The 26,384-nt window shown below is 47.0% G+C and overlaps 1 protein-coding gene across 5 annotated transcripts in view; it reads left to right on the forward strand.

Moving 5' to 3' along the window:
• LOC142590147 (uncharacterized) overlaps window positions 1-26,384 on the forward strand; it is a 92,918-nt gene that overhangs the window by 57,137 nt on the left and 9,397 nt on the right. For 3 of the 5 annotated variants that reach the window (XM_075702037.1, XM_075702034.1, XM_075702033.1), the window contains exons 2-4: window positions 6,941-7,049; window positions 22,482-22,679; window positions 22,958-23,152. In XM_075702037.1, coding sequence (XP_075558152.1) covers window positions 6,941-7,049; window positions 22,482-22,679; window positions 22,958-23,152 — 502 coding nt within the window. Of the gene's footprint in view, window positions 1-6,940; window positions 7,050-11,684; window positions 11,763-14,417; window positions 14,595-22,481; window positions 22,680-22,957; window positions 23,153-26,384 lie in introns of those variants that run through there. The other 2 variants (XM_075702035.1, XM_075702036.1) reach the window with 2 other exon arrangements.

Consider the following 26,384-nt stretch of genomic DNA (forward strand, 5'->3'; position numbering starts at 1 on the left):
CCCTGGTCGTGTCGACGCAATGAAATACATTATCGGAAGCGTAGCAAAACCATTCGAAAGTAGTGAAAGTGCAGGCCTGGGGGCATTGATGCATAAAAGAAACTGCTCCTGAACAACGTCATCTAGGGGGAAAAAAAAATCAGCCCTTCCACCTTGTGAAGAAGGACGAGCAGGGAAGCTGTGGTGTGCTTTACCTTAATCGACTTATCTTTGCAATATAGGTATTATTATTATTATTATTATTATTATTATTATTATTATTATTATTATTATTATTACCACTATTCAAGGACATAAGCAACGAATACATCTTTTGACTGTAGAGCGATTGATTCTTTTGTGAAGTGTGCAAGTACCGTCGCATGGCAGACGGGAATTCCACAATATTTACAGCTTCACTGCGAACTACGTAATTATGAAAAGTAGATGAAACTCGGCGCAATGTTAGAGTCGTGTTAACCGCTAGTTGTCATATAATTTGTTTCGGAATAGTTTCGATAAAACAAGAGTTAAAGCCGTTTTCTGTAACCATTTCCCTCCGCAGACGGCCATGCACTTACAGCGGACGGGAATTTTGTAACATTTACGACTTCACTGTGAACTAAGTAATTATGGCAAGTAAATGAAACTCGGCGTAAAGAATACATGTAGCGGCCAATTTCAGTAGGATTTTCCCCAAGATACCTACGTTAAATTGAGAGCTCTAGAGCATTCGCGAGAAACTGGAGAGTAAAATGTTTTCTTGTCGACGCTACGCGTAGACGGAGGAACAAGTGCCACCGCCGAAAGGTAGCTATACACAGCTTCGCCGTAAAAGTGGGAAGAGAAAACTAGCAAGCTGTGCCGCAACAAGGTTGGCTGGAATACCGGCGAAGCTAATCAATAAGCTGCGGCCAAAAAGCAAGGACGCACTACAAAAATCATTTGAAAAAATTGTGGAGAAAAATTTTTTTTTTACGAGAGTTGGCGACAACATAGTAGGGTGAACGTAATTCGAGAGCGTTTTTGAGGTGCTTTTTATTTTAAATTTGGTTCTTAAAAACTGAAGAACAGCATTCAGGACGGCAAAAGTTGTTTGACACGTTTTTCAAGAACTTTGATGCAGCAGATTTTGGAAAAAGAAAAGTGGTACGTATATGTACCGCTGACTTTACTACAAGAAATGAAATGTGTTACACATTTGTACCACTGTTCACAGGCGGTTCAAAACGAAAAGGCAATGTCTAACAGGAACGATATTTACAAAGACAGTGGTGCTGTTCACTTCCGGAATGTCTTAAAAAGTTCAACGCACAGAGGAACTAGGCATTCGCTGCACAGAAAGCTTGTTCGAACCTGCTTTTGCGCGGTGGAGTACCACCTACACATCTTCGTCGGCTGGCCGACCTCTCTGGGTGATGGCCTTGGCCGAGAAAACTGATGTCGTCAGGCGCTCCTACCATCTGCTGACCACTTGCAGTCTACTTCTTGTTCTTATGGGTGACAGTCCTCCCTTGCGGCGCCCTGAAGGTTTGTCCATTTATTAGCCTGCGGTCAAGCCGAACGTAGCCTGCGGCCAAGGAAAAGCCGAAATAACAAGTGCGTGGTTCCATACTGCGTGGAAAACTGCACGAAAGCATTTACAACGTAGGCGTCCAGTAGATAATAGAAAATCCAGTGCCAACTTTTACTTAGAGCGGTGGCCTGCTGGGTATACGCACTGCGCTTCTTATCAAATATATATCAGGTGTTGTAATCAGATATCGCCTTCGGGCGGGTAACTCGATCCTACAAGAGCGCCACGAGAAAGCCTTCGGCTGACCTCTACAACTGCTTTCGGATTGTGGAAGTTTGACATGGCAGTGACACATTTGCTGTCCTTCCATTGGTCCGCAGTTACTGGCCCTTTGGACCACCACAAATGCTCTTCTTTCTTGAGCTTGTCGTCACTCTTGATCATTTGAGGGAAGTCATTGCGGTTGACGAGCACAGTGCCAGTTGCAAGAATGCCCTTCTCGGAAAGCACTTCAAGGAGTCGCGTGGTACTAAAAAAAATATGTGTCAATTAAAAACAAGCTGATAACCCTCTTGGGCATCCTCGGAGAGTGAGAAGACGACGTGCTCTCCTAGTGTTAGATCAGCGGTCCGGTTACCGCCTTTTCCTTCGTAAATCTGCAACTGTAGGAGGTATCCTGTTTCAGAATCGGCCCGGCACCAGACCTTTTACCCGCTCTTGATGGGTTTCATTGGCATGTACTGTTCAAAGAGGATCGTCTTTTGAACGGTATCATGGTCTCACCCACTTCTTGATAAGATGAAGGGGTGTAATGCCGCTTGGAACGTTCGTTAAAGGTATCGACAAGAGGACGGCCTTTTCCGAGTCGATCATAACCATCTCAGCGCCTTTCAGCTTTGAAAGGTCTGTAAAATGAAGACAGTTGAGGATTGCTTGAAATCGCTTAAACGTCATCACTTATTCCTTCCACGTAACAAAACGTTTGTCACTGCTCTCATATAAGTACACGTGTTGATTAGGGTTCACACTTCTGCTTAGGAACGTGGTGCCTAGGCCGGCTGATGCTTTTTCTTGGGCATACCTGTTCGTCTCTGTCTGTGCAACAAGAACGTCAAGCACTTCTTCATCAATGTACAGGAAGAATGCCTTTTTTTTTGCGGTTAAAATGAGCTTCAGAGCAGAACAGCGGGCCCACGTTTTCGGTACCTCTGAAGTACTAATGAATACGTTGTTGCGCCAAAAAAGGAAAATAAAGACTTGGGAGGGAGAGTACGAAACGACAGATCGATTCTTCCTCCCAAGCGTTTATTTTCCTTTCTTTTCCTTATTTTTTTTTGGCGCAACTATGTATTCATCAGATCCCAACCTACTCGCCCAGCGACAAGTTCTCCCCCACTCTAATGTACTGTTGGGGAGGTTACTAGTCCAGCTCTTTGACGGAGCGTCGTCGTTGTCTTCCGAATGAGCAGCGTGGACCAACTCGCGCGCCATTTTCTTTCTCGCTGGTCTTTTTCTCCAGTACAAGCGCCTTCGCTTCGAAGTCAAACTGGTAGAAGCAGGAACACCGTCACTGGCCTCCCCTGGAACGAAATCCTCGTCTCTTGCGCTGTCCCCCTCGTCGTCAGTCAGTTCTGGGTTGTCAGGCAATTCAAATAAGAGGGCAACATCCTCCTCCTGTGTAAGGCTGCGACCCGTAATGAGTTTATAGTTAAGTATATTAGTATCTCTAACTGCTAGAGCTATCGGCTCGCGACGCTCTGCTTTCACGCCGACAAAGACGCGCAAGCCCGAAGGCGACCGGCGACCTGTGGACACACGGGCCCGCGCGACTTCGCTCGCCAAGCAGGTAAATCGGTCGAGGAACGAGTTGCGAGCTATAATTTCGATTATGAAAAAAAAAGAAATCCGCGTTCAGACAAAAAAATGCAAATGCACGGCCTGTGCGACTTGATCGGTGCGATTTACCCGTCCGCTTTTCCCTAACAACGCCAGCCAAAAAAGCAAGTGCCCGGGAAAGTTGACTAAAAAAAAATTGACTCGCCGTCCCGTCCCTGCGAAAGCGGGCGTCCAGCGAAGCTGTTGAAAACCATCGCTGCAACTGCTGAGGGGGGCATGCAATGTTTTGTTGCCTTAGAGTATAATGGTAGCAATGGGAGTAATGGTAATTCTGACAGCACGCCGCCACATATTGAAATAAGTTGCTAGGCTGGTTCTTTTACACACGAAAGGCTGCAGGGATGTCGCTCCCCACGTCGCGAGCTGCCGTCACCCCGCGGCAGCTATCCACAGCTATCGGGAGCCCCTTATCATCAATTATGGGGTCCGGATATGCTTATTTTGAGCTTATTGTTTATTGAAACGTATGCTGTGCTGTATGCAGTATGCGTGATTCCGAAGAATGTATGCGCCGTTCGCTTCGCTTTGCTGAGTGCTAATTGAAGCCTCTGCCTTACGGGGGTGCGAACCACGGCGCCTGGCGCTTCACTACCGCCGAGATCGGCCCGCATTTTCGCTAACGGACACCAAAAATGCCGACCACCGAGAGGCTAACAACTTCGCTGTAAAACAGTGAACGATTAGGGCACCCAAAATGTCTGCTCGTGGTTTCATATCAATCACTAGGTTCCATTTGGTGAACGGGTAAAACAATTCACTAACCGGGCGTCTTGAAGCGGCGTTTTCAGCGAGTTTTTTTTTTTCACATGCCACAGCAGCAGGCACCGAACCGTAATCAAGGCGTTTGCAAAAAAGTAATTAGTGTTCCTGTATATGCTCCCGCAGGGAGCACCTGCGGGAGCATATACAGGAACACTAAAAGTAATGTGCTGTCCGCGCCACTTGACGGAATAAAGTGAAAACACGCAGTGAAGCTTCCTAAATGCTTATGTAGATGGCAGCACTAGTAAGATTTTGCGCCAATTTGAACAGTTGTTTGATTAGGGGCGTTTGGAACACGTCCAAAAAGAGGCACATATTTGTACAGCTGTACCACAAGGGCAGAGAGAACGAACATAGAATCATACAGACCGATAACGACATCGTCAGTTACAGTTTTCAGGCTAACAGTGCATGTCACAAAATTGGAAGTTTCAGGTATGGACAGAAGAGGTCAACATATAATGGGAGAACTGCAAAACGGTTTTAGAACAGACATGCGCATGCACGATAAGCTACTTCTGCACCAGTCTAATAGAAATAGCTATTGCAGAAAATCAACTTTTATACTTGACATTCCTGGGTATTAGTTTAGATATTAGTGGTTCGTACCACAACGTAAACGCAGACATTTCGCAAAACATATTTGCGAGTGAAAGTCGGGCGGAAGACAACACAGCGCTAGTAAAGGAAATCGACGAGAATAATGAAGCACAAACGAGTAGGGGCAATGCCTCCTTTACTAGATTCCCGACGCGTTGCTCGCTTTCCCATTGTAGCGGCGGTTCCCTTAGTTCAGCACAAATTCCGTGAGGCGGCGCTCGTTGCCTTTTCAACTTCCGGCGGAAGCGGCAGCGGCGGCCGAATGTTTCCGCCGGCGCGTTCGTAGAGCCGATATTCTAGCCACCCTACCGACCCTACCGATATGCGCGGGCGTCTGTTAGCGAGCGTTCTCGCGGGCCTCCGAGACGGTGACAGATGCCATGGTAATCTCAGAGGCTGCAGCTCGTGACCTAAGTTGCAGGCTTTTGCCATGAGAGGCGCTCATTGCCTTTTCGGCGAGACGAGAAAAGGGAGAGGGCATGGAACCGAGTTTACCGGACAACGCGGCAGGCATCTATAGTAAAGGAGGCATTGGTACGGGAATTATGGGCTAACCCTAGCGATGAGACAGTTCACAACAGTAGGTCGTGGTTCACATTCAAAAAGGATTGCGCCAAGGTTGCCCACTTATCACCTCTGCTCTTTATGATGCAGTACACAATAGGCATCGAAAGGAGGCTGGAGTCAAGTAGGTTAGAATATATCGTATCAACATGCGGTATAAACAACGACGTCTTTCGGATTTTATATACGTAGATGACATTGTCTCGTTTGCAGATAGCCAAGGAGATATTAAGCAGTCTCGTAGATATTTGCGGTGAGGAGGGCGCCTGCTGTAGTATTGCGGTTTAGTGCAAAAAAAAAAAAGAAAAGAAAAACTTACGGTGGATAACGGTGCGCCTGTGATCAGATTGTCATAGAACAGAAAAACTAAATCCCCAGGGTTGAAAAATACAAATGCCCAGGAATATATAGATTAAAGAGAGGCAGGATGACATTGGCAAAGTACTATAGGGACAAGCACTCAAAGCCATAGCCAAGAGGAGGGCAACCGTAACGAAACATAGAGCGCTAATGTGTGCTCGCCAAATGTAAGGTAGTGCGACGAGGCGTTTGAAAAGGGTTATGGCTCCTAGACTTACATATGGAGACTCGGCGTTGTGCTTAACATCTGAGGTGCAAACTGGAATAGAGATGAATTAAGGGGCTGTTGGAAGGAGTGCGTTTGGGGCGCCTGGGAAGGCAACAAATTAGGCGGTGCAGTGAGACAGCGTCCTTCGAAGTATTGGTGAAATTTCGTTATTGCGCAACTACGTTACTTGGAAGCCCAAATCAAAATCTGCTTCGAAAAGAAAACGACCGACGAATGTGACGGAAAATAGACGGGCGGCTAATGTTTTTAAGAGCTTATAGAGGAGAAAAATCGACTCGCAGTGGAGAAAGAGAACAATGAAACTAACCAGTAAATACTACGTAAATAAACGCGAAGTTAGAGAGGCGGAAGTTACCTCCTGGATAGGTGTGATGGAGAAGCCAGCGATGTAGGTATATCAAAACAGGGACGAATCAAAACGAAACGGAAAATTCGTACGGCAATTCAGAGTAGTGCTCTGCGCACTACTTTTCGAAGCCATGGCAGATCAGGGTGTCCGAGAACAGGGTGTTGCAGGGAAAAAAAAATTGCCGGTGACGTCACTAATTGTGTAGCTTGTAGAGATGGCGCGGAAACCGTAGGACATAATTTGCTAGGGTCGCAGTATCTACCCAGAAGTCACTGAGGACATATAGTGATCCTGCCCGAGGCAATGGGCTTCGGGGATACTAAAGAAAAACTTGAATCGGCGGCGGAGATAGTGAAAGACGACAGGATTACTGGTGGCGCAAAAGCAGTGAACATAAAGAATAGATCGTGAGACATTTGATTCCTTCCAACCCCTTCTCAAGGGGATAACCATAATATCCACTTTATCTGTCGAGAGGGTGCCCTCTGCATAGTGCAGTTTTATCATATATTCTTTCAGTGATATACTTGCAAGCAACGAAAGGGGTGAAGTGTAGGCACTGCAGGCGTAAAACCGACGTTGTTCGAATGCGGTACCATTCGCCAAAGAATTTATATTCGAATGTTCGTTTGTATTAGGCACAAGCTCTGTATGCGTCTCGCTTTCTTTTTTTTTTGATGCGCAGACCAGACGACGCGGTGACGTTCAAGCACGGGAAACGTGAGAATGGCGTCGAGGCCCTTCAAGGAACCATAGAAATCACCAACAACAGCAGCCGAGTGGTCAATTTTCGAGTGAGACGCTATGTTGCGAAGTTTGAGTTTCAGTTTTCTTTCTTTCTTTCTTTCTTTCTTTCTTTCTTTCTTTCTTTCTTTCTTTCTTTCTTTCTTTCTTTCTTTCTTTCTTTCTTTCTTTCTTTCTTTCTTTCTCTTAGTCGATTGCCAAGAGTAACACCACGAGTAACGAAACTTAGGGGTGCGTGTCGAACTCCGGTTTCGTTACGAGCGATATTACGTGCATTGCTTACTTGATGCTTTAGTAATGACTAAAAGACGCAATTATATCTTGCGGAACTCAGGATATATACGTGAACAATTGTTAGAATAAGTTAAGTAAATTCTGGGGACCCCCGATGGTTGGAAGTTCCAAAACCGTTGAAATCCGTTATTTGTTGGCTTGGCCCTTGCGACCTGCTAAGTATGAAAGAAACATTTCTCCAAGCGGGCATTATTCGAGCTCCGCGGCCCTTTAACTGCGGGGTATAGTTACTCGGAACTACATTATTCGTGCATTTCTTGTGTAGCGGGGAATGATCGCAACTAAAATGTGCGAATAATGTAGCCTATAGCACGGAGCAAGAAACATTTAGAAGAGGAAACTCCGCTGTTTGCGGCGACCAGAAAAGGTCACAAGCCCGCGGAGCCGTTATCGTGCAGGCGGCGCCTGGCGGCCTGGAAAGAAATTACCGCCGTTGAGAGCGCGCCGGAGTGGCCGGAGCCGCCTGCCCGGGCGCTGCATTTTTTTTTTCGCTGCGGCTTCTACGACGCGCCGCATGGCGCCGCCACTGTATATGGCCCCGTCGGCGCATACAACAATTGTGACTTTATCTGGTCGCCCGCGCTCGCTCGTGCTGACGGGAGTTTCACCTCCTATATGTCTTACTCCGTAGCCTATAAGCAATGAAGGCCGGACTCGCCGCGGTAGTCCAGTGACTGTGGTGTTGCGCTGCCGAGATCGATGTCGCGGGTTCGATCTCCGTCGCGTTTCGATGGGATATTCAGGCACACGTTGGAAAACCCCAACTTTGGAGCCCGAGTACGATCTCGAGGCTCTCAGTCGCAAAAAATAGCGTGTCCTTCAAGTCGCAGTGAAGTTGGTCGCGAATTTTACGTTCTCGTAATTCGACTCATTTTTTTTTAGAGCGCAGCTCTTTGGCGTCCGTTCCTGGGTTTCGCGTCGTCGTCGTCGTCGGCCTCGTAACCAGCTCCGCCCCCCTTTCATCCCCCCAGCGCTAGCAGCGACCGACTGATACCGCTGGATGCCGCTGACGCCGCTAGAGAGTCAAGATAACGTGACTGCATAGAACACCGTCGCCGCCATGCAGAAAGAGGAGGAAAGGGTCCCCCCCCCCCCTGTTCTTGTGTGGCGGATAGGGTGCTCTTCAGTTGCCGACGCGCCGGTTATTCGTTGTCCCTGAAACCAACTCCGCAGCTGGGGTTGACTCACTATCGGCGTCAGCGGCATCAGTCAGTCGCTGCTATCTCTTCCCTCCTCCCTTTATCGTGTTGTCCGCTTGCTGCGCGCGCTTCTGCCCCCATCGTTTGCCGCTGGGTGTACACGCCGCCCCCCTCCCCCCTCTTCCTGCGAGTCTCCGGTTGTCAAAGCGCCGGCTCGAACTTCATTCCTTTCTTCGCTCCTCCTCCAATGCAACCCCTGTGCGGTGGCAATCAGAGAGCCAGATCGGTGGCGGCGGATCTGTATATGTGCACCGCCCGAGCCGAAATTGCCGCTGCCGTTCGCCCTGTGCGGTGGCAATCAGAGAGCCAGATCGGTGGCGGCTTGACATAAAGACAAACAGCAATTTCCTAACACTTATGCGGGAGAACATCCCGTTCCTCTCGCTCGTAACACGTCCCACGGCTGTGACAACCTCGCGAGGCACTTGTATAGATCTCGTCTTTGAGAATCAAGCATTGGTGTACCAAGTCGAACATATATCAGTCTATTTCTCCGACCACAAAGCTTCCTTCATGACTGTCAAGAACTGTTAGTGGAGTCTTTGTTAAAGGAATACGTGTGAAAAATAAAAAAAAAATTCTGTGATAGCGCATACATGTGTTGCTCGATTTCTTTGCCTCAATCTATTGAAAAGGTGAAACAGCTTATTTGCTGCGCTCAAATTTCGCATTAGGAAGTAACGTAATCGTCGGTAATTTTTTTCAGAAATGAAGCTATTGTTTTCGTTGTGTGTATGTGAACTTTAGAATTGTCGTCATGGCGTTCTTCATTTGTTCTTTTTTTGAGATTCTTTTACTTCTATGAGCTAAGGGAGAGGAGCAGCCAGCGCCGTCTAACAGGCACTAACGTCACCTTGCATACAGTTCATAATAATAGTAAAAAAATCTATCGTTAGCAGGAACAGCTCATAATAGCACTAACAAGCGATTACTTTGTAACAGTAGTTTCACTGCGCTTTGTGACCGCAGCGACCGCCTAATTTCTAGAGACTTTCTAGGGAATTTATAGAGGCATAAAAACACCTCCTAACTGCTATGTATTCAATGCGCCGGATAGCAAAACGAAGTCCAGGCACTCGGGGCCAATGGGAGCGCGCTACCGACCAGTCGGGACGCGCTGTATATGCATTTTATTAATTACAACAGAGAGATGACAACACAGACACAGTACTGTAGATCGCCGCCGCCAAAAAAAATTACCGACGATTACGTTACTTCCTAATTCGAAATTTGAGCGCAGCAAATAAGCTGTTTCACCTTTTCGATAGATTGAGGCAAAGAAATCGAGCAACACATGTATGCGCTATCACAGAATTTTTTTTTTATTTTTCACACGTATTCCTTTAACAAAGACTCCACTAACAGTTCTTGACAGTCATGAAGGAAGCTTTGTGGTCGGAGAAATAGACTGATATATGTTCGACTTGGTACACCAATGCTTGATTCTCAAAGACGAGATCTATACAAGTGCCTCGCGAGGTTGTCACAGCCGTGGGACGTGTTCCGAGCGAGAGGAACGGGATGTTCTCCCGCATAAGTGTTAGGAAATTGCTGTTTGTCTTTATGTCAAGCCGCCACCGATCTGGCTCTCTGATTGCCACCGCACAGGGCGAACGGCAGCGGCAATTTCGGCTCGGGCGGTGCACATATACAGATCCGCCGCCACCGATCTGGCTCTCTGATTGCCACCGCACAGGGGTTGCATTGGAGGAGGAGCGAAGAAAGGAATGAAGTTCGAGCCGGCGCTTTGACAACCGGAGACTCGCAGGAAGAGGGGGGAGGGGGGCGGCGTGTACACCCAGCGGCAAACGATGGGGGCAGAAGCGCGCGCAGCAAGCGGACAACACGACAAAGGGAGGAGGGAAGAGATAGCAGCGACTGACTGATGCCGCTGACGCCGATAGTGAGTCAACCCCAGCTGCGGAGTTGGTTTCAGGGACAACGAATAACCGGCGCGTCGGCAACTGAAGAGCACCCTATCCGCCACACAAGAACAGGGGGGGGGGACCCTTTCCTCCTCTTTCTGCATGGCGGCGACGGTGTTCTATGCAGTCACGTTATCTTGACTCTCTAGCGGCGTCAGCGGCATCCAGCGGTATCAGTCGGTCGCTGCTAGCGCTGGGGGGATGAAAGGGGGGCGGAGCTGGTTACGAGGCCGACGACGACGACGACGCGAAACCCAGGAACGGACGCCAAAGAGCTGCGCTCTAAAAAGAAAAAAAGCAGATAGGGTAGTACGACGCGTGTTCTAACGACGGAACAAAATGTCTTCACAAGATATCTGCGCCATGTACGCGTACGCACCGGCGGCTAGCAGACGATTCGAGGGGCGGTCTTGCGGTGAATAGTGTTCTAGAATATTCCGCGTACTTTTCATACCAGATTGCAGGCTCGCGAGGTTTAAAGAAAAAAAAAGAAGAAACGCAAGGAGAGCAGGTCGACACACCGCGTCAAGCAACCGTCACGCAGTAAGCGTGCGCTGCAGCGGAGGTCCTTATAGCTGGTGTCACACGTGAGCGGGCGCCACTCAAACTTCTCGAGATAATGCATTTGCGTTACAGTGGACAGTTTCCCGAGAGCCTCCCTGTAGGGGTTCGGGACGATCTTAAAGGCCAAATACGACGAAAGTTTGTACCGCGTAAGGAGCCTACAGTTTCAGGTAATGTAGTTATGGGGAAGCCTTCGTGCAGTGTTTGACGTTTGAAATAAAAGCGGACGCGTCACGAAGAGCTCGCAAAAAACAGCTGTTTTTTGATACCGAAAGTAAAAAAAAGCCACCAGTTCCGCTCTCCGGAAGTGACGAATTACCCGGAACACGTTGCTGCTCGTCATGACCTCCGAGATAAGGTGGCGCCCGCGGAGTGTTGAAGAATCTCGGAGGCGACGTGCTGCGACATATGTCGTAACGACGACCACCAGGTGCGCGTGTCGTCTGCTTAGGTGCTGTTTAAAGGCTGCTAACAAGAAAGCTGTGCAATTAGCAGACCTGCGGCTTTGCCAAGATTGCTTCGGCGGTACGCACTACTCGTTCGTGAGAAATTTAGCCGAAGTGAAATTTCGTCGCAGTTCCGGTTTAACTTGAATAGTTACGCAAATGCTAGAATATTTTTTTTAGCAGCGAATTTCTTATTATTGCGTGGTGCGAGTTATTCTCGTGGTCTCTCGTCTCACTTGCGCAGTTTGCGGACGATCCCGAGTTCGAATTCGCGCCGCGTGCTGCCTGTATCGCGCCGCGGTCCACAACGGTTGTTTTCGCGACCTTCTACAACGGTGAGTCACTGTCGAGAATGACAGAGCGGCGGTGAATGCCGCAGAATGCACAACAGGAATTTTGTGGCTTGTCCGTTTATAAACGTGTTGCTTTTACGGAGTGTTAGGTTACCAGAGACGCAAGTGTGACATGTTGTTGGACGATTTCTAACGACATCCCCTTTGAAACGGCGCACCGACAAATAGTCACCTGCCTAGTCCACTTGAACTAATCAGGTATTACTACATCCGTTGCACTCTGTAGCATTTCCTCTATATCTACTTCATATACCCTACTTTTTGTTCTTCTTGTAATTTTGCAAGCGTCTCTAGCTTATCTAGAATGCGGACCAGCTAACGCGCTTCCGCAAACTTTGAGATCCACCGCTTTTGGATGGTAGACGTTCCCAGCGGTCGACAAAAGCTTAAGTGAATTTATTGACGTTCCCTATTACATTGAATTTTAGCGACCAGTTTGGTAGCACCAACTGGTGGCGCAGCTAGTTCTACCAGTGAGGGTTGGGACCTATTATTGCAGTATAACCGACATTCATCATCATCATCATCGTCAGCCTGGTTACGCCCACTGCAGGGCAAAGGCCTCTCCCATACTTCTCCAACTACCCCGTCCATGTACTAATTGTGGCCAGATCGACCCTGCAAACTTCTTAATCTCATCCGCCCACCTAACTTTCTGCCGCCCCCTGCTACGCTTCCCTTCCCTTGGAATCCAGTCCGTTACACTTAATGACCATCGGTTATCTTCCCTCCTCATTACATGTCCTGCCCATGCCAATTTCTTTTTCTTGATTTCAACTAAGATGTCATTAACTCGCGTTTGTTCCCTCAACCAACCTGCACTTTTCTTATCCCTTAACGTTACACCTATCATTCTTCTTTGCATAGCTCGTTGCGTCGTCCTCAATTTCAGTCCCCATAACCGACCATATTCTACTTAATCGTCAATATGCAACCCTTTCATTTTAAAAGCGAAGCCTTTGCGATCCTTGCCCGGTGTCGTGACCGTGCCAGCGGCCTACCAGGCGTGGCAGCCTGCCGAATAGGCCAGCCAATCACAGCCCAGCGCGCGCGCCGCTGGGTTCCTTGCAACACCACCAGATGGCGCTCGCCTCCGCCTTTCCGCGGAGGCGAGCAGATCACGTGGGAAGTGGGAAACCGGCACTCGACCATTGATTACTGTCTGATGTCAGAAGGAATTCATGATAAGTTAAGAGAAATGGTCATTGACGAGGAAGAGTATAGCACCATAGGAGTGAACATAAACTTATCATTTTGAATATGTAGTTAGGAAAGAGAGCAAGGAGCGCAAAATGGCCAGTCCAAGTTTGAACGCTGAACAAATAGCAAATATAGTCACTAGAGTCGAGGAAGAACTCGGCGAATGACCAAGTAAAGAGTGGGAATATAGCGAGCTTCTAAGTGTAATAACGACAGAAATACGGAAAGAGAAACAACATGTTCGTTGAAAATTAAGGAATAAAAAAAAAGAAGCCGACAATCTGGTGGAACAGGGAGAAACGTGAAGCGATAGCCGAACGACAGAAAGCATCCCCAGAGCACAGGCAGGAAAAAAGCGCAGCTGCCGCAGGATGAAGTGGCCAGTAAATGGGAAATATACCGGGTGAAAAAAATCTTAGGTTCAAGTACAGGTGCAAGCTAAGGTAAAAGGTGAAAAGTGAACGTTGGTTGTTAGAAATACGTGAGAAAAAGAAGGCCGCACATACAATATTTTAGAACCGCATAAAATTATTAAGCAGGAAGTCAACAACAATACAACATATCCTAGACGAAGATGGAAACAAACTGGAAGGAGAAGCGCCATTAATTACAAAAAAGTCAGAGAGGCTGAAATAATCACATCGGTGGCGGCAATGGAAAATAAACCTGCCATGAGTAACTGCTTAAGAGGAAAAAACGAAATCAGGAAAGCAACAATTTGTGATAACTCAAAGGGAAGCTCATTACTTTTCGAAGCGAGATCGGGATGCCTTAGAACACGTACCTATAAAGCGAGATATAAGAAATGAAGAAGGAGCATGTGCTTTCTGCGGTAAAGCTAGGGAAACGATGGAGCATGCTTTATTAGAGTGTGAAGATATCTGCCCAGCGGTTGATTTAGGCACCACTGGCCTCCTTGAAGGCCTTGGGTTTAGCGTGAACAGCGGGAAAGTAAACATGTCCGCAGTAAATTGGTGGAAGAAAAGTAGGGAAACGATAAAAAAAAACGGAGACATACAAAAGTAAAGGTCACAATAGGGGGTCAGGAAATTTGGTTGTGGCAGTTCATCGTGTTTTTCTTTTTTTCACCTAGGTAGGACATTAGGCAGTATAATAGCAAGAGCTTGGTGGCGCAACCCACCGCCCCGTTTCATAGGTGATGCTCATAACATCCATCCATCCATCCATCCATCCATCCATCCATCCATCCGTCCATCCATGCATCCGTCCATCCATCCATCCATCCATCCATCCATCCATCCATCCATCCATCCATCCATCCATCCATCCATCCATCCATCCATCCATCCATCCATCCATGTCACACTCAGCTAGGGGGCGCTCGTGGCGTCATTGCAGAAAGAAAGTGTGCGAATATATAGCTTGTTCCGCACTCCTCTTGGCCTCCACGTCGCACCTCCCCCCCCCCCTTCTCAGCACTTAAAGAACGCCAATCTCGAAGGTCATGCTTTGCTGTATTAAAACACGGAAAGGGACGAGGAAGACATCATAGCCACCGTGTTTTGGACATCACTCGCTGCAGGGTGGCGTAGATAAGCCTAGATAAAGGCAACCTCGCAGATGTGTACTGATCACGGAGTCTTGACAAACCAGGTAAGTAACAGCGATAATATTAGTATCGAGCCATCAGGAGCACAATGTGCGACTGCAAAATCAAATGTAAAGTAGGGCAAGTGCATGGTGCGCTAGAAATACATTTTGAATAGTTTTTTAAGATAATTTGTGTACATTGTAGTGTACTGCAGCTCGTTGTATAGTTACGTGTTCCGCGATTTGTCGGCGTGCGGAACGACACTCCTAACAACACATACACGTTGGCGCAAGTAAATTTATCGACCGTCGCAGTGGACGGCCACTGCGAACCGCGGAGGTCCTCGGTGGTGCTCCGTTCCATCAGAGTCCGCAGCGAAGACCCGCAAGAAGTCGAGAGGCTTTGGAAGCGGACGCCCGCGGGGCTTGTTGCAGAAAAGAGGTGCGCCGGCACAGTTTCAATTTCAGGAGACGTTCGCACCTGTACGACGTTTTTTTTTTGCATCTGTCGTAGCAGCCGCACGAAAAGCTCGCCTGGCCGTACGCTAACAAGACATTTATTTGAATCGCGTTCGGCTCGTTTTGCCCAGACCAAAAGCTTTGCCGTAAGGTCAGATGACCGGTCTCCGCAGAATAACAGATAATATAGAAAATTTTTAGTGCCACACGCACGCACGATCAGCACGAACAGCTGAAAATCACATGCAAGAACAAAACGACACATGGCGGCCATGACGTTTCCTCAGTTCCTGCAATCACTTCCGGTGCTAGCATTGCGAAAAACAACGGCTCTTGAGATTAGAGACATTTAGTGTGTCCGATATTCCGGCAAATGGTGGTTTGGGCGGATTGCCGGATGGGCGGGGGCGTAAACATGAGCGACTGGAGTGGTGCAGCCACCTGGTGGCATAGATGTCAACCAGTAGCTAAGCAGAATATAGTATGTGGCTGTGTTTATGTGGTTGAGCCTTACACTACCAGCTGACGCCACCAATCTGGCCGCTCACGTTTGCGCCCCCGCTCATACGGCAAACCGCCCACGCTTGCCGGAATAACGCACGCACTGAAATTCTCCTACCCGAAGGAGCCGTTTCTGGGATAGCCAATTCATTTCGTCACTGCTTAACGTTGCTCGGCCGCTGTTACTATTTAGCTCGACATAAAAAAGAACATTCAAATAAAAATGTTGTGTCCCATTGAAAGCGCTCAAATTTTGCCATCTTGTGGGACGCATACGTTTGAACGTGCAGCACATAATTCAAGCTCGAAAATTTGGTGCCGTGGCCCTTTTTAAGTAGAATATGGTGGGTCACTGTTATATCATTTGCGTGCTCTCTACTTATAAGCTCTGCATCACAAGGTGTCGCTGCTAGCACTGTTGCCGCCATAGTAACCTGGTATTCCAAAAACGCTAAGAAGTCTAGGGATAAACTAGATTGCCCTTTACGGAATACCGGAGACGCTGAGAGCAGGTTGTGCCATCTTGTGATGGTGAAGTCCACTATAGAGCCCACACAACTTGCAAATATACAGCACATTTCGTTTAGCTGCTGATGTTTTTGCGGCGAGTACACCTATGCAGAAAAAAATAAAATAAAAAGAACGCGTGAGTACTGGTGATCTAACCTAGTACAATTAACTGGTGGCTTCTGTTGCGAGAATACTGCTTTGCTCCCATTTCCGAGCGTTTTCATGTCTCCGAACCGCACCTGCTTGTCGGTAACTTCCCTGCCTTTCCTCTCCTGTTTCTTTCTCTCTCTCTCTCTCTGTAAGGAGGGTACATACCGTACGTTCCAGCTAACGTGGGTCAAGCTGTTTAAAAAAACAACAACTAAGAGACTATGGTACCAGCGGTGTTTTGTTATCACTCGCCTTGTGCACAATGGTGATTTTTTTCTGCTAGTTATTGTTAATTAGTCAAAATTGTCTAACTTAAGTACTTGTATAATTGCGTAAGATCCAATGTAACATTGCGCATCGCATTCGGAAACATGATATTCAACATTTCCGGCTGAGTACATTTTCCCCAGTTATATTGTTTTTCGAGTTCCAAATTTGTGGCACGAAACGCGAAAAAGAATGCCAATTGAAAGGAGGGCCCGCGTGTATCGCGCGCGCGACAGCAGCGTTTCAAAGGGTTTCAAAGAATCAACACCACTCAATGGCTGACCTGACGACCGCGAAAAAGTGACAAGATACGGCCTGTTTCTCGTTTGCGAGTACAATAATAACCTCGAAACATATTTTTTTACCTTGAATGATATGCAGGTGGAAGCTTCGGTTCAAGCAAGGCGAGCCGCTTAGCACAACTCTATCTACGATGCCGCATACAAAACAGGATCCACAGTTCGGCCAAGGGCCCGCTGGCGTTGGCGACGCAAAAGTGGAGTATAGCATTATTTCTTGCTTTAATACAGCTCAGTCACTCGTTCACATCTCCAACTGTAGCGGACCAAGCGTGCATCTAGCTTATTTCACTTAATCGCGTTTTACTGTCCTTTTGTACACGTATTTCTTTCTTTTTTCACATTGAGGGCCATCTGGCTTGGCTGGCCGTGGACTGATTGCTCGTGTAAGCAGCGCTTCGCATTAGAAACTATAGTGCAGCAGCAACTTCCTTTATTTGATTTTACGCACTTTGCCCCGCGATGCACTACAGGCGTGAACGACATCGTTGACAGAATTACATGATCAGATAGTCGCGAAGTGACCCTTGAGTTTTATCGCCGCAGATAGTTAGTTTTACTCCATAAGCAAAATGTCGTCCTTCTCATTTTGTATACGGGACAAACAAGAAGTAGGATGCCCTTTTCACTTCCCCGCCGAAAGTACTTTTCTAATAAACGGTGCCAATTTGCTTTACAGCTGTATGAATTTACATAATATTGGAGCTAGAAAAAACGTATAAGACGTTATTCTGTGTGTAAACGTTAGACTAAGTCAAGCTGTCGCTGTGTCTATTGTGGTTTCGCATATTTGACTTTGTCTCTGTAGACTGCAATATTTCAATAGACATCGAAGTGTACGAAGGCTGAAAGACTTTAATTTTCACTACGATTTTGGTTGGTCAGAGGTATATAAAAGTGGCGTTGGGCTACCGCTCAGTCGAATGTAATGAAACTAATATGATGAAACTTTCTGCTGCAGAAAAAAGCAGTGCGTGCAGTAATTAACTCTAGATTCAACGCTCACACTGACCCTCTTTGTGCCTCTCGGAGTTACAAGAAGGTGCATGACTTCTACAATTCCTTATTACCAAAAATATGGGAAAGGGAATATTTGACAATCTTGAGAGATTGGCTTGTGTCAATGAACGTGATATCCCATACAACACACGCAACCAAGTACTCTGGCACTCTCCTGCTTTACGAGCACAATACGGTGACAAAATAGATAGCTAGTATTTTTCTTTCTTGCTTTTTTGTGATACGTAGTCGTATAAATGCTGCGAGCATTGTGTTACCAGTGGGGATTTGTTGTTTAGGGTTACAGACCATGTCAAGCCTATATTGTGCTTCTTTGTCTGTTTTCCTGACAAATGTATCTTTTTGTATTGTTAAATAAACTTTGACTTTGATGGCGTATTTGCAAGCAGATAATAGTATAGCCAAAAAGGGACGACCACGTTGACACTTCGCTATTCGTCACTCTTAACCGCCTTCTCAAATTCTCTTTTAAAATATGGCCGCTTCTTCTATGCCTTCGATGAAAATTAACACCAGTGTTAAGATGTGATTTGGGGCCAGGTTTAAAATTGTGAGTCAGAGACGCCTCCGAGGGCAGTAATGGACGAACTGCAACACTTACCGCACCCAAACATATATTCAAACATCCAAAAAACAAGTACACAGGCACAGGACATGTGGGCAACCAAGATCAAGCGTCCCTACACAGCGTTCAGAGCGACTACCTCCGCGAATTCACAGTTTGGTTGGCATTGTGTCGCTCGACGAACTGTAATAGCGGAGGCGGCAGGCGATCTCTCGAAGACTCAGGTTGGTCGGCTAGTTGACGTGAGCGGAAGACGTGTCGATTAGAGGTCGCCTCGGGCGTTGGCGCTCGACCGGGTCCCTCCGACAGAGGTTGGCCTCCCGAAACTTGACGTCCGACCCAAGCCGACGTGTCCTCCTGGCTCCTCTTCTCAGCTCCGTCTCCCTGCTGACTCTTCGCCTTCGCTAGGCTGCCCGAGCCACGCGTATCTTGCCGATTCGCTGAGCGCTCTTTTGTGGCGCTTGCTCATTGGTAGTGTTATTCTTGATTTATTATTTTGCTACGCCACGTGCGCACGTGCAGAGAGATGTCCTTGCAGACGGTGCAGGCGCGGCGTTGCACGTGCTTCCATGGTTTCGACGCCGCTTTGTCGTCGTCCAGGCGTCTCTTTTCGCTTCACCACAGCCAGTATTTCTTTTATTTCTTTGCCATCACGGAATTTGGCGAAAGCACTGGCGTCATCGTCATATCGTCAGCTCGTGTATTTCTGGCAGCGTTGGACTGTGAGAACTCGCAGATTCGCAGGTTTCCATCTAAACCATCATTGCGCAATAATGATATGACTTTACGAAGAGTGAACTATATGAATGTTGGAATACGTTGTCGCGCACTGTAATTGGTCGCCCACATATTGCCATCACGCTTTGCGGCTTGTCGATGCCGGTAAACGTTGGAATACAGAAGTTATCGCTATTCCAGACGTTTCGAAGCTATCGCCGTAAAATAGTGACTGCTTTACAAAGATGGAAATATACGAATGTTGAAACACTTCGTCGGACTATGTATATCACTGACTTGGAACACTCTGCAGCTTGTCTGTTCCGTGACACATTGGAATACAAACGCTGTCGCCGTTTCCCACGTTTCGCTCAAAGCTATCGACGTAAAAAAGTGACAGCTTTACAAGGATGGAAATACACGAATGTCGGAACACGTCGTCGTGCGCTGTAGTGGATCACCGACTTGGAATACTCTCTGCAGCTTGTCTATTGCTTGACAGGTTGGAATACAATAACTATCGCTGTTTCACACGTTTCGTTCTAAGCTATCGCTGTAGAATAGAGACGGCTTTAGAAAGATGGAAATACACGAATGGATATGGGAAAAATACGAAGGCGTGGTGACCGGAGCGTCGGCAGCGGGGAGCGAGCGTACTTGTCTCAGTGGGAAAGTTTAATGCTGCAGTTCGCTTTATTAGTTCAACTATGCTATGTCTGCATGAGAGATTACGCAGGGTGTCTACTAACCGGGAAAACCGGGAAAACCGGGAATTCTCAGGGATTTTGAGTAGTCTGGAAAAACTCAGGGAAAACTCAGGAAATTTGTCCCTCTATCAGGGAAAATTAGCTGTAATTTTATTGAAAAGGTCGAAAGTCGCGGTAAAGCTGGCTCGAGCAAGACAGGAATCGTAATGAATCGTCTTTGACGGCCTGTCGTCGGCTGGAGGAGTTTCCAGTGTACAGTCAACGACCGACTTTCCGGATTCCCGATAATTCGGACGGCTTCGCGGCACCACCACCACGTACACCATAGAGTCAATGTATCAGAACGTCTGAAATTTCGTACGCAAGAACTCTTCACTGTCCGATTTTCCGGACGTTTTGCCATGACCGCAGGTCCGAAACGGCATTAATAAAAGCCACCACTGCTGCCATTTTGATCACCTCGCCGCCTGAAACCGGCGCTCTCGCACGCAGATCCGCTGGCAGCCGTAGCCACCGCTGCGGCAACGCTAGGCCTAGCTGCTTCGACGTTCGCTATGAAGCTTCTTGTCGTTGGGTGCAGTGTTTTTTATTGAAAGAATTCGCTGTTTTCAGCAATGGCACTGAATCCGCCTTTGCGGTCCTCGCGATTGGCTTAGAAGCTTGGAAAGCACGGTGCGATGCATAATGTCGGTTCCCGAAAGTCAGCTTCGCCTCCGTACAGGAATGTTACTTGGTGAAGCATACGCAAAAGTATCGCAGTGAAGCGTAACAAGCGTGGGAAGGGGCTATTGCCACGGAACACGGTATGTATTCCTTAATTATACACGCGTACTTCCTGTCACAGCACGAGCACCGATGTACCAGATACGTGTACTGACAGGCCTTCAGAGCGTTTTCGAATGTGCCTGTGTCGGCTTGAGACGTTAAGGGCAGTAAATGACATGCATTTATTTTTTTCCAACTGGCCGATTTTTCGGACGTTTTCCTGGCCCATAAGGAGTTCGAAAACTAGGACGTGGACTGTGCAACTGACCAAGAAGATGCTTCAAATGGTCCGTGGGGCGAACGAGTGACGGAAGGAGTACAAGAACAGAAAGGTCCTACGCATTGAGGAATGAACGGGAAAGGAAGCGTGCTGCCGCCGTTTTGAAGGAGCTTGAGCTCAGAAAAACAAAGTGTTGGCTGATGCCGAGATGCAAGTGTCCCTCATCCAAACCAAAATAAACTCTTTGAAGTAGTTAAACACAACAATGAGGCGCCGTGCGTGGGCTGAGAGTATGTCAAGACAGTTGCGGTACACTTACGAGCGGTTGAGAATGAATCTCGATTGTGACAAAGTTCAGACTTCATACCACTGAGCTTACTATCAGTTGATAGAAATAGCTCATATTCGAAAATAATTTCTTTTATATGGATCTCCTTTTTTATTCGTATTTGAGAATGTCCGACTCGATTTGCAATTTTTTTCGAAGACATTTTATTTGCTGTGCATTTTACTAAGCCCTTCCTTCTGTTCTCTTCTTGAATAACATGAATACTTCTCCTTAGTATTCAAATTGGATTAAGTAGTTTTTTAATTTTTTTGATATGCTTACTAGAGAGTGAGCGCATCGGGCAATATGGTTTCAGCTGGTCTTGACATAAAACAGTTCTGCATCACTCAGTGAATTTCGCAGAGGCATTCAGGGAAAACCTGGAAAACTCAGCGAATTTGGAAATGTCAACTTGGTAGACACCCTGTTACGGTACCTCCAACATAAGGCGCGCGGAAAGACAGCCCGCTTGAAGCCACATCTGTCTCGCCTTGCCCTTTGCCTTGGCACCCGCAACATATTACGTTCAGCATAAGGTGGGTGGGCTGCGTGTACGCTCGGCCGCGCGGGTAGCCACGGCCTAGCTAGAGGAGACGTAGGCTTTCCCTGCTCTCCTTCCCTGTCTCGGTCGTGATGCAGTGCAGGCTCCATCATGTGACCTACAACATTGAGCACGCGGGACGGTGGCGTGCATCATTGGAACACCAGTCTCGGCTCGTTCTCGCATTCTTTCTCTCGAAGCCGCAGCACATCACATGACCACCTATATAGGGCGCGTGGGTCGCTAATGCCCCTCGCACTTAAATGTTATTTGGGGCATCACGGCGACGAAGACGACGACGAAAATGCGCCTGGACTGCCCATAGAATTGATGGAATTTATTCTTTTCGCAGTCACGCTTTATTCTACAAGATATCACTGTAAAGCAACAGCGATGTCGTTGTGTCGATCCGCCTGGGTTCGTGGACGAGGGAGGGCTCGAGGCACCCTCCGTCGCAGAGACGCTCCGCAGCCTGGTGGTGGTGAATGATGACTGACCGCGAGCAGCTGTGCTATGGTGGCTAGACGATAGCTGTGCTCGTCGGTGTTTATTTAGTGCAACGGTCAGTGTTGCTCACGGAACCTAAAGGTCCGCCGGGCATGGCGGGACAACGAAGATAATGCCGAGGAGCCATCACGTGCTCGCCACAGGCGTACTTAAGAAATATGTACGGGGGTGAAAACGCGTCCGTAAGCGATCGCTGTGAAATGACACCGATAGCTTAAGGCTGTTACCTCTTAAATGGAGCACTACCATTGATAGGGATCGGCCAAAGTTCGCTGTGGGAAGAGTTAAAATTTACTTGCTTTTCCGCATGCTTAATATTGACTATCACAAATATTAAAACATTATTGCCAAGTGAAAGAAATGAATGTTGACTCGTCTTTGTCGTTCACTGTAGTGGGTCCCGTGGGCCGCCAAAACAAGCAAGTCATGGTTGCCCGCAGCGACTCGGGTCGCGGAGCGCAGCAGCTTACTTCTGCGCTCGCAGCTGCACTTGGCCGTCGTCGTAATGGGTGCCGTTGTGCTGGCCGCCTATTATGCCCTGTGGCTGGCCAAGTCCAGGCATGCACCGGATGCGCCGGAAGCGGCACGTGCAGTAAGCTATAAGCCATCGCTGAAAAAGAATAGCGATAGTTTAGCAAGAAGGAAAATACGCTGCTTGAAGGCGTCCGTAAGCTATCGCTGTAAAATAACAGCGATAGCAGTTTTTTTTTGTTGCCTTCGAGACATGGGGCACGCACACGCGAGGCCAATCGGCCAAGGTTCGCAGTGGTAAATATGAAGTAACTTCGCGTTAACGTACGTTACGCATTGCAAGAGACGTTAACAGTGACATGTACGGATGTTGAGACTAGTTTTTGTCATGCACTGCAGTGGATTAAATTCCGTGCCAAAGCAAACGAGCCATCGCTTCCGGCAGAGACTGAGGCCATGAAGTGCGCCAGGAGCCTCCTACTGACGCAGCTACTGTTGACTGTCACCGTCGTTACGGGTGCCTGCCTGGCGCTGTGGCTAGTCAAGTTGAAGCGAACGCCGGATGTGCCAGATGCGCCGAGTTTGGCAGACAGAGTAAGCTATAAGCCGTAACTCCGCAACAGGGTTCTAAGTTGCGAAACTCGTTTTAGTGCGGGTTACGGTTCAGACGTTTAAGTTCAGGTTCACCTTCAGAGCGAATGTTATAACGGTTCCTTATAGATCCTTAAACCACAACGAATTGGCTTAAACCGGTTTGTTAGGGTTTAAGGAATTATTGGAAATTTGAAACAGCACCATAAAAATGCAAGGTATGTTCTCATGTGCAGACACGCATGAGTTGTTGCCACATACTACGTAGTTTGCTTTAAATAATCGACGACGTGCAGAATCACAGTGATTTGCGTTTGCAAGTGCTATTTTGCATTGACCAGTTGCCTTCGCTGATATGCGCAACATTGCGACCGTCTTGAATTTTATCTTACGAACAGATTTAAGGTAACAACGTTGCTTGTGAATTTGAGTCCAGTTATTTGCAAATGGCAGTTTGTTTCGAGAAAGCATCCCTTCAGTAATGTACTGCCGTTCAGTGATATAGCTAACCAGAGTAGAATAGTTGTGACATCACAATTACCGACACTTACGAAGCTATTTTTTTTTGCTTTGCACACAACAGCCCTTGTACCAGTGAACAACGTCTGAAGAAACGGGGGAAACCCGCCAATAAGTGGAAGACGCCGTGAAGTTCGGCATCAAATTTTGTCACTCATCCCCGATTAGGGCACAAGAGAACACCTTAATAACGCAAATGATTTCCATATTCTTCCGTTAAAAGGGCGATTTTTATCTCGCTAGAGTGTATGGCTTTCGGGTGTAGCCACTTAGGCTACACTAGCGATATATACAGAGTTTGCACAGAGCTAGTGGATACAAAGGCTTGCCTTCCCTCATCCTATAGTTAATTCGCAATATGCTTCGCGCTGGCCACGATACTACCAAAAAGACGTGCAAGTAGCAGTCACCTGCTGGTTGACAATTCAGTTTCCTAGAACCAAATGAGTTTTGCAAATATACTCAAGATCCAGGAAAGTTTATCGCCTGCCCCACAGAACGTACTTCGACGCGTAAATGGGAACAAATAGGAAATACATAGCTGGTAGACACATGCGGCGAGCGTTATCCAATTTCGGCAAGTGACTTGTGCAGTTGCTAGAGGAAGGTGAAAGCGCTGTGTTTGTGAGGCTTTGATGACGCTCCTGCAAGAGTGCAGAGGGGTGAAAAGCAGTTTTGAGCGGCTCTGTCAATCTGCTAGCTTTGCAGTTGTTTACCCCTCATAACTAATGAATCGTGCTAGATTTGCCGTAAACTATTCATCTATATCAGCTGGTTTATTTCTCATACATATGTGCTAAAGTCAGAAAGAAAACAAAAAAAAAATATGGAGGCAAGAGAATGTGATACTGAAAATGGGCTGCAACGTGCATGCAATGATAACATGGATTATGGTCTACTTCGCTACCCTTCGTGGCTTAGCTGAGTAAAATGAGCTCAGCGAGAGGATGCGATCAAGACTCCTACAACTCGGGCGGTTGCACTGCCTAGCCAAGCTTTATTTGTGTCTAAAAAAAAAAGCCTTTTTTTCCGTGCTGACTTTCGTAGCAGGCGCACAGCGAGGGCTACCATGGAAGGCTATCATGACTCGGGTTGTGCGGAATAATTAAAGCGAGTGACTGGAAATAAACCGTGCCATTTTTTTTTCTAGTCATTGTACAGTCATCTCCAGATGGCTGATATCTCTAGGACACGTACACACCGTATACCGCCAGTATAATTTTTCCGCATTACTCAGAAGCGCAGCTATTTGTTAGAATACGGTGCCTATACGGCAGGCAATTGCAATCGAGCTGTACCTGCTTCATTTGCAATTTATTACATTGGCTATGAAACTTCTTGCTTTCATTCCCAGAAAAAAGGAAATTGCTTTCAAGATGCATTTACTTTCCAGCAAAAGCTGGTTATGGATCAACGATGAAATGAGATGTAAACGAACCATAATTTCCGTAATCTTTATACCTGACGCAGAGAAAGTTTACTTAATCAGTCATAAAGCCTCCATCATAGATGAAAGGCTTTTTTCGTTTATTTATTTGTTTATTCAAGTTACCCCTAAAAGTCCTTTGGTTGAAGGTATTACATAGTGGGGAGTCCAGTACAAATAAGTGCAAGCATACGCAAAATTCATTAAAAAATTATGCAGTAGAATAGGTGCAAAATATATTTACACGTTACATGAATATCAGAGAAAGGTAATAACTCGAGTTATCGGTTGTTAAAGGAGGACGAATAAAGAACACAATGAAACAAAGGTACAATGTTCAGTAACGATTAAAGTACAGAGCAAAAGTATAAATTGAATAAAAGTGCAAAATACAGTAAACATAAAGAAAAAATTGTGAATTATAACCACAGTGAGAACAAACCAGTGGAATATTAATGAGGGATGGTTGCATGTACGTTATCATAAATGAAGTCATGGAATTTGCTGCTGTTAGTTTCTGTAGCGATGTGTGATGGCAACTGTATTATGGTAAGATGCACTTAAAAAACCGCATTGCATGTTCCGAGCACGCATTCTCATATGGCATATTGCTGTTAATATTGTATTGCTCGGACTGTTTAGTGAGAATTCTCAGAGTTGCAGCCAATTTTGTATATTACGGGGACGGCAGTTAGAAACTAGTCTGGGAGGCATCTGTATTGCAACGGTTGCTTCGCTGTGCACGAAACCATCCTTAACCGTTTAGTGAATTAACCACCGTGAAACAGCGACTTGCTTTCGTTCCGGGCCATTATGAACAGTTGGCTGAACCGGTTGAGAACGGGTCTACAGTTTTCTTGCTATTCAGGTTCAGCTCCATAACGGTGGCACACATTCCGGCACGGTTTAAGTTCCCGTTTGACAAGAATAAGTGGTTCTATAAAGGTTATGGTTCGGCGCCCTGCTGTAAAACGACGATAGCCTACGGAACAAAACCATATACGGAGGCTGAAATGTGTCCGTAAGCTATCGCTGTAAAGAGCGATATGTTCAAAGAGTTACTAATGTTTAATGATGCACGTGCCCGCGAGGCGGGATTGGCGAAGATTTGCAGTTGAAGCAATAATAGATAGCTTTAGCCTATTCGGTATTCTGATATACGTAGGAGCACCTGCGTAATACCAGGTTACCGGAAGTTCGTAGGGACGGTTTGTGACGGTTCATCTAACCACCTTGCATCACCGATATGTTTTTTTTTGTGTTCCAAGTGCTCTTGTCGAAAAAAGGACA

The sequence above is a fragment of the Dermacentor variabilis genome, chromosome 8 (assembly GCF_050947875.1).
Source record: "Dermacentor variabilis isolate Ectoservices chromosome 8, ASM5094787v1, whole genome shotgun sequence".
NCBI classification, from domain to species: Eukaryota; Metazoa; Arthropoda; class Arachnida; order Ixodida; family Ixodidae; genus Dermacentor; species Dermacentor variabilis.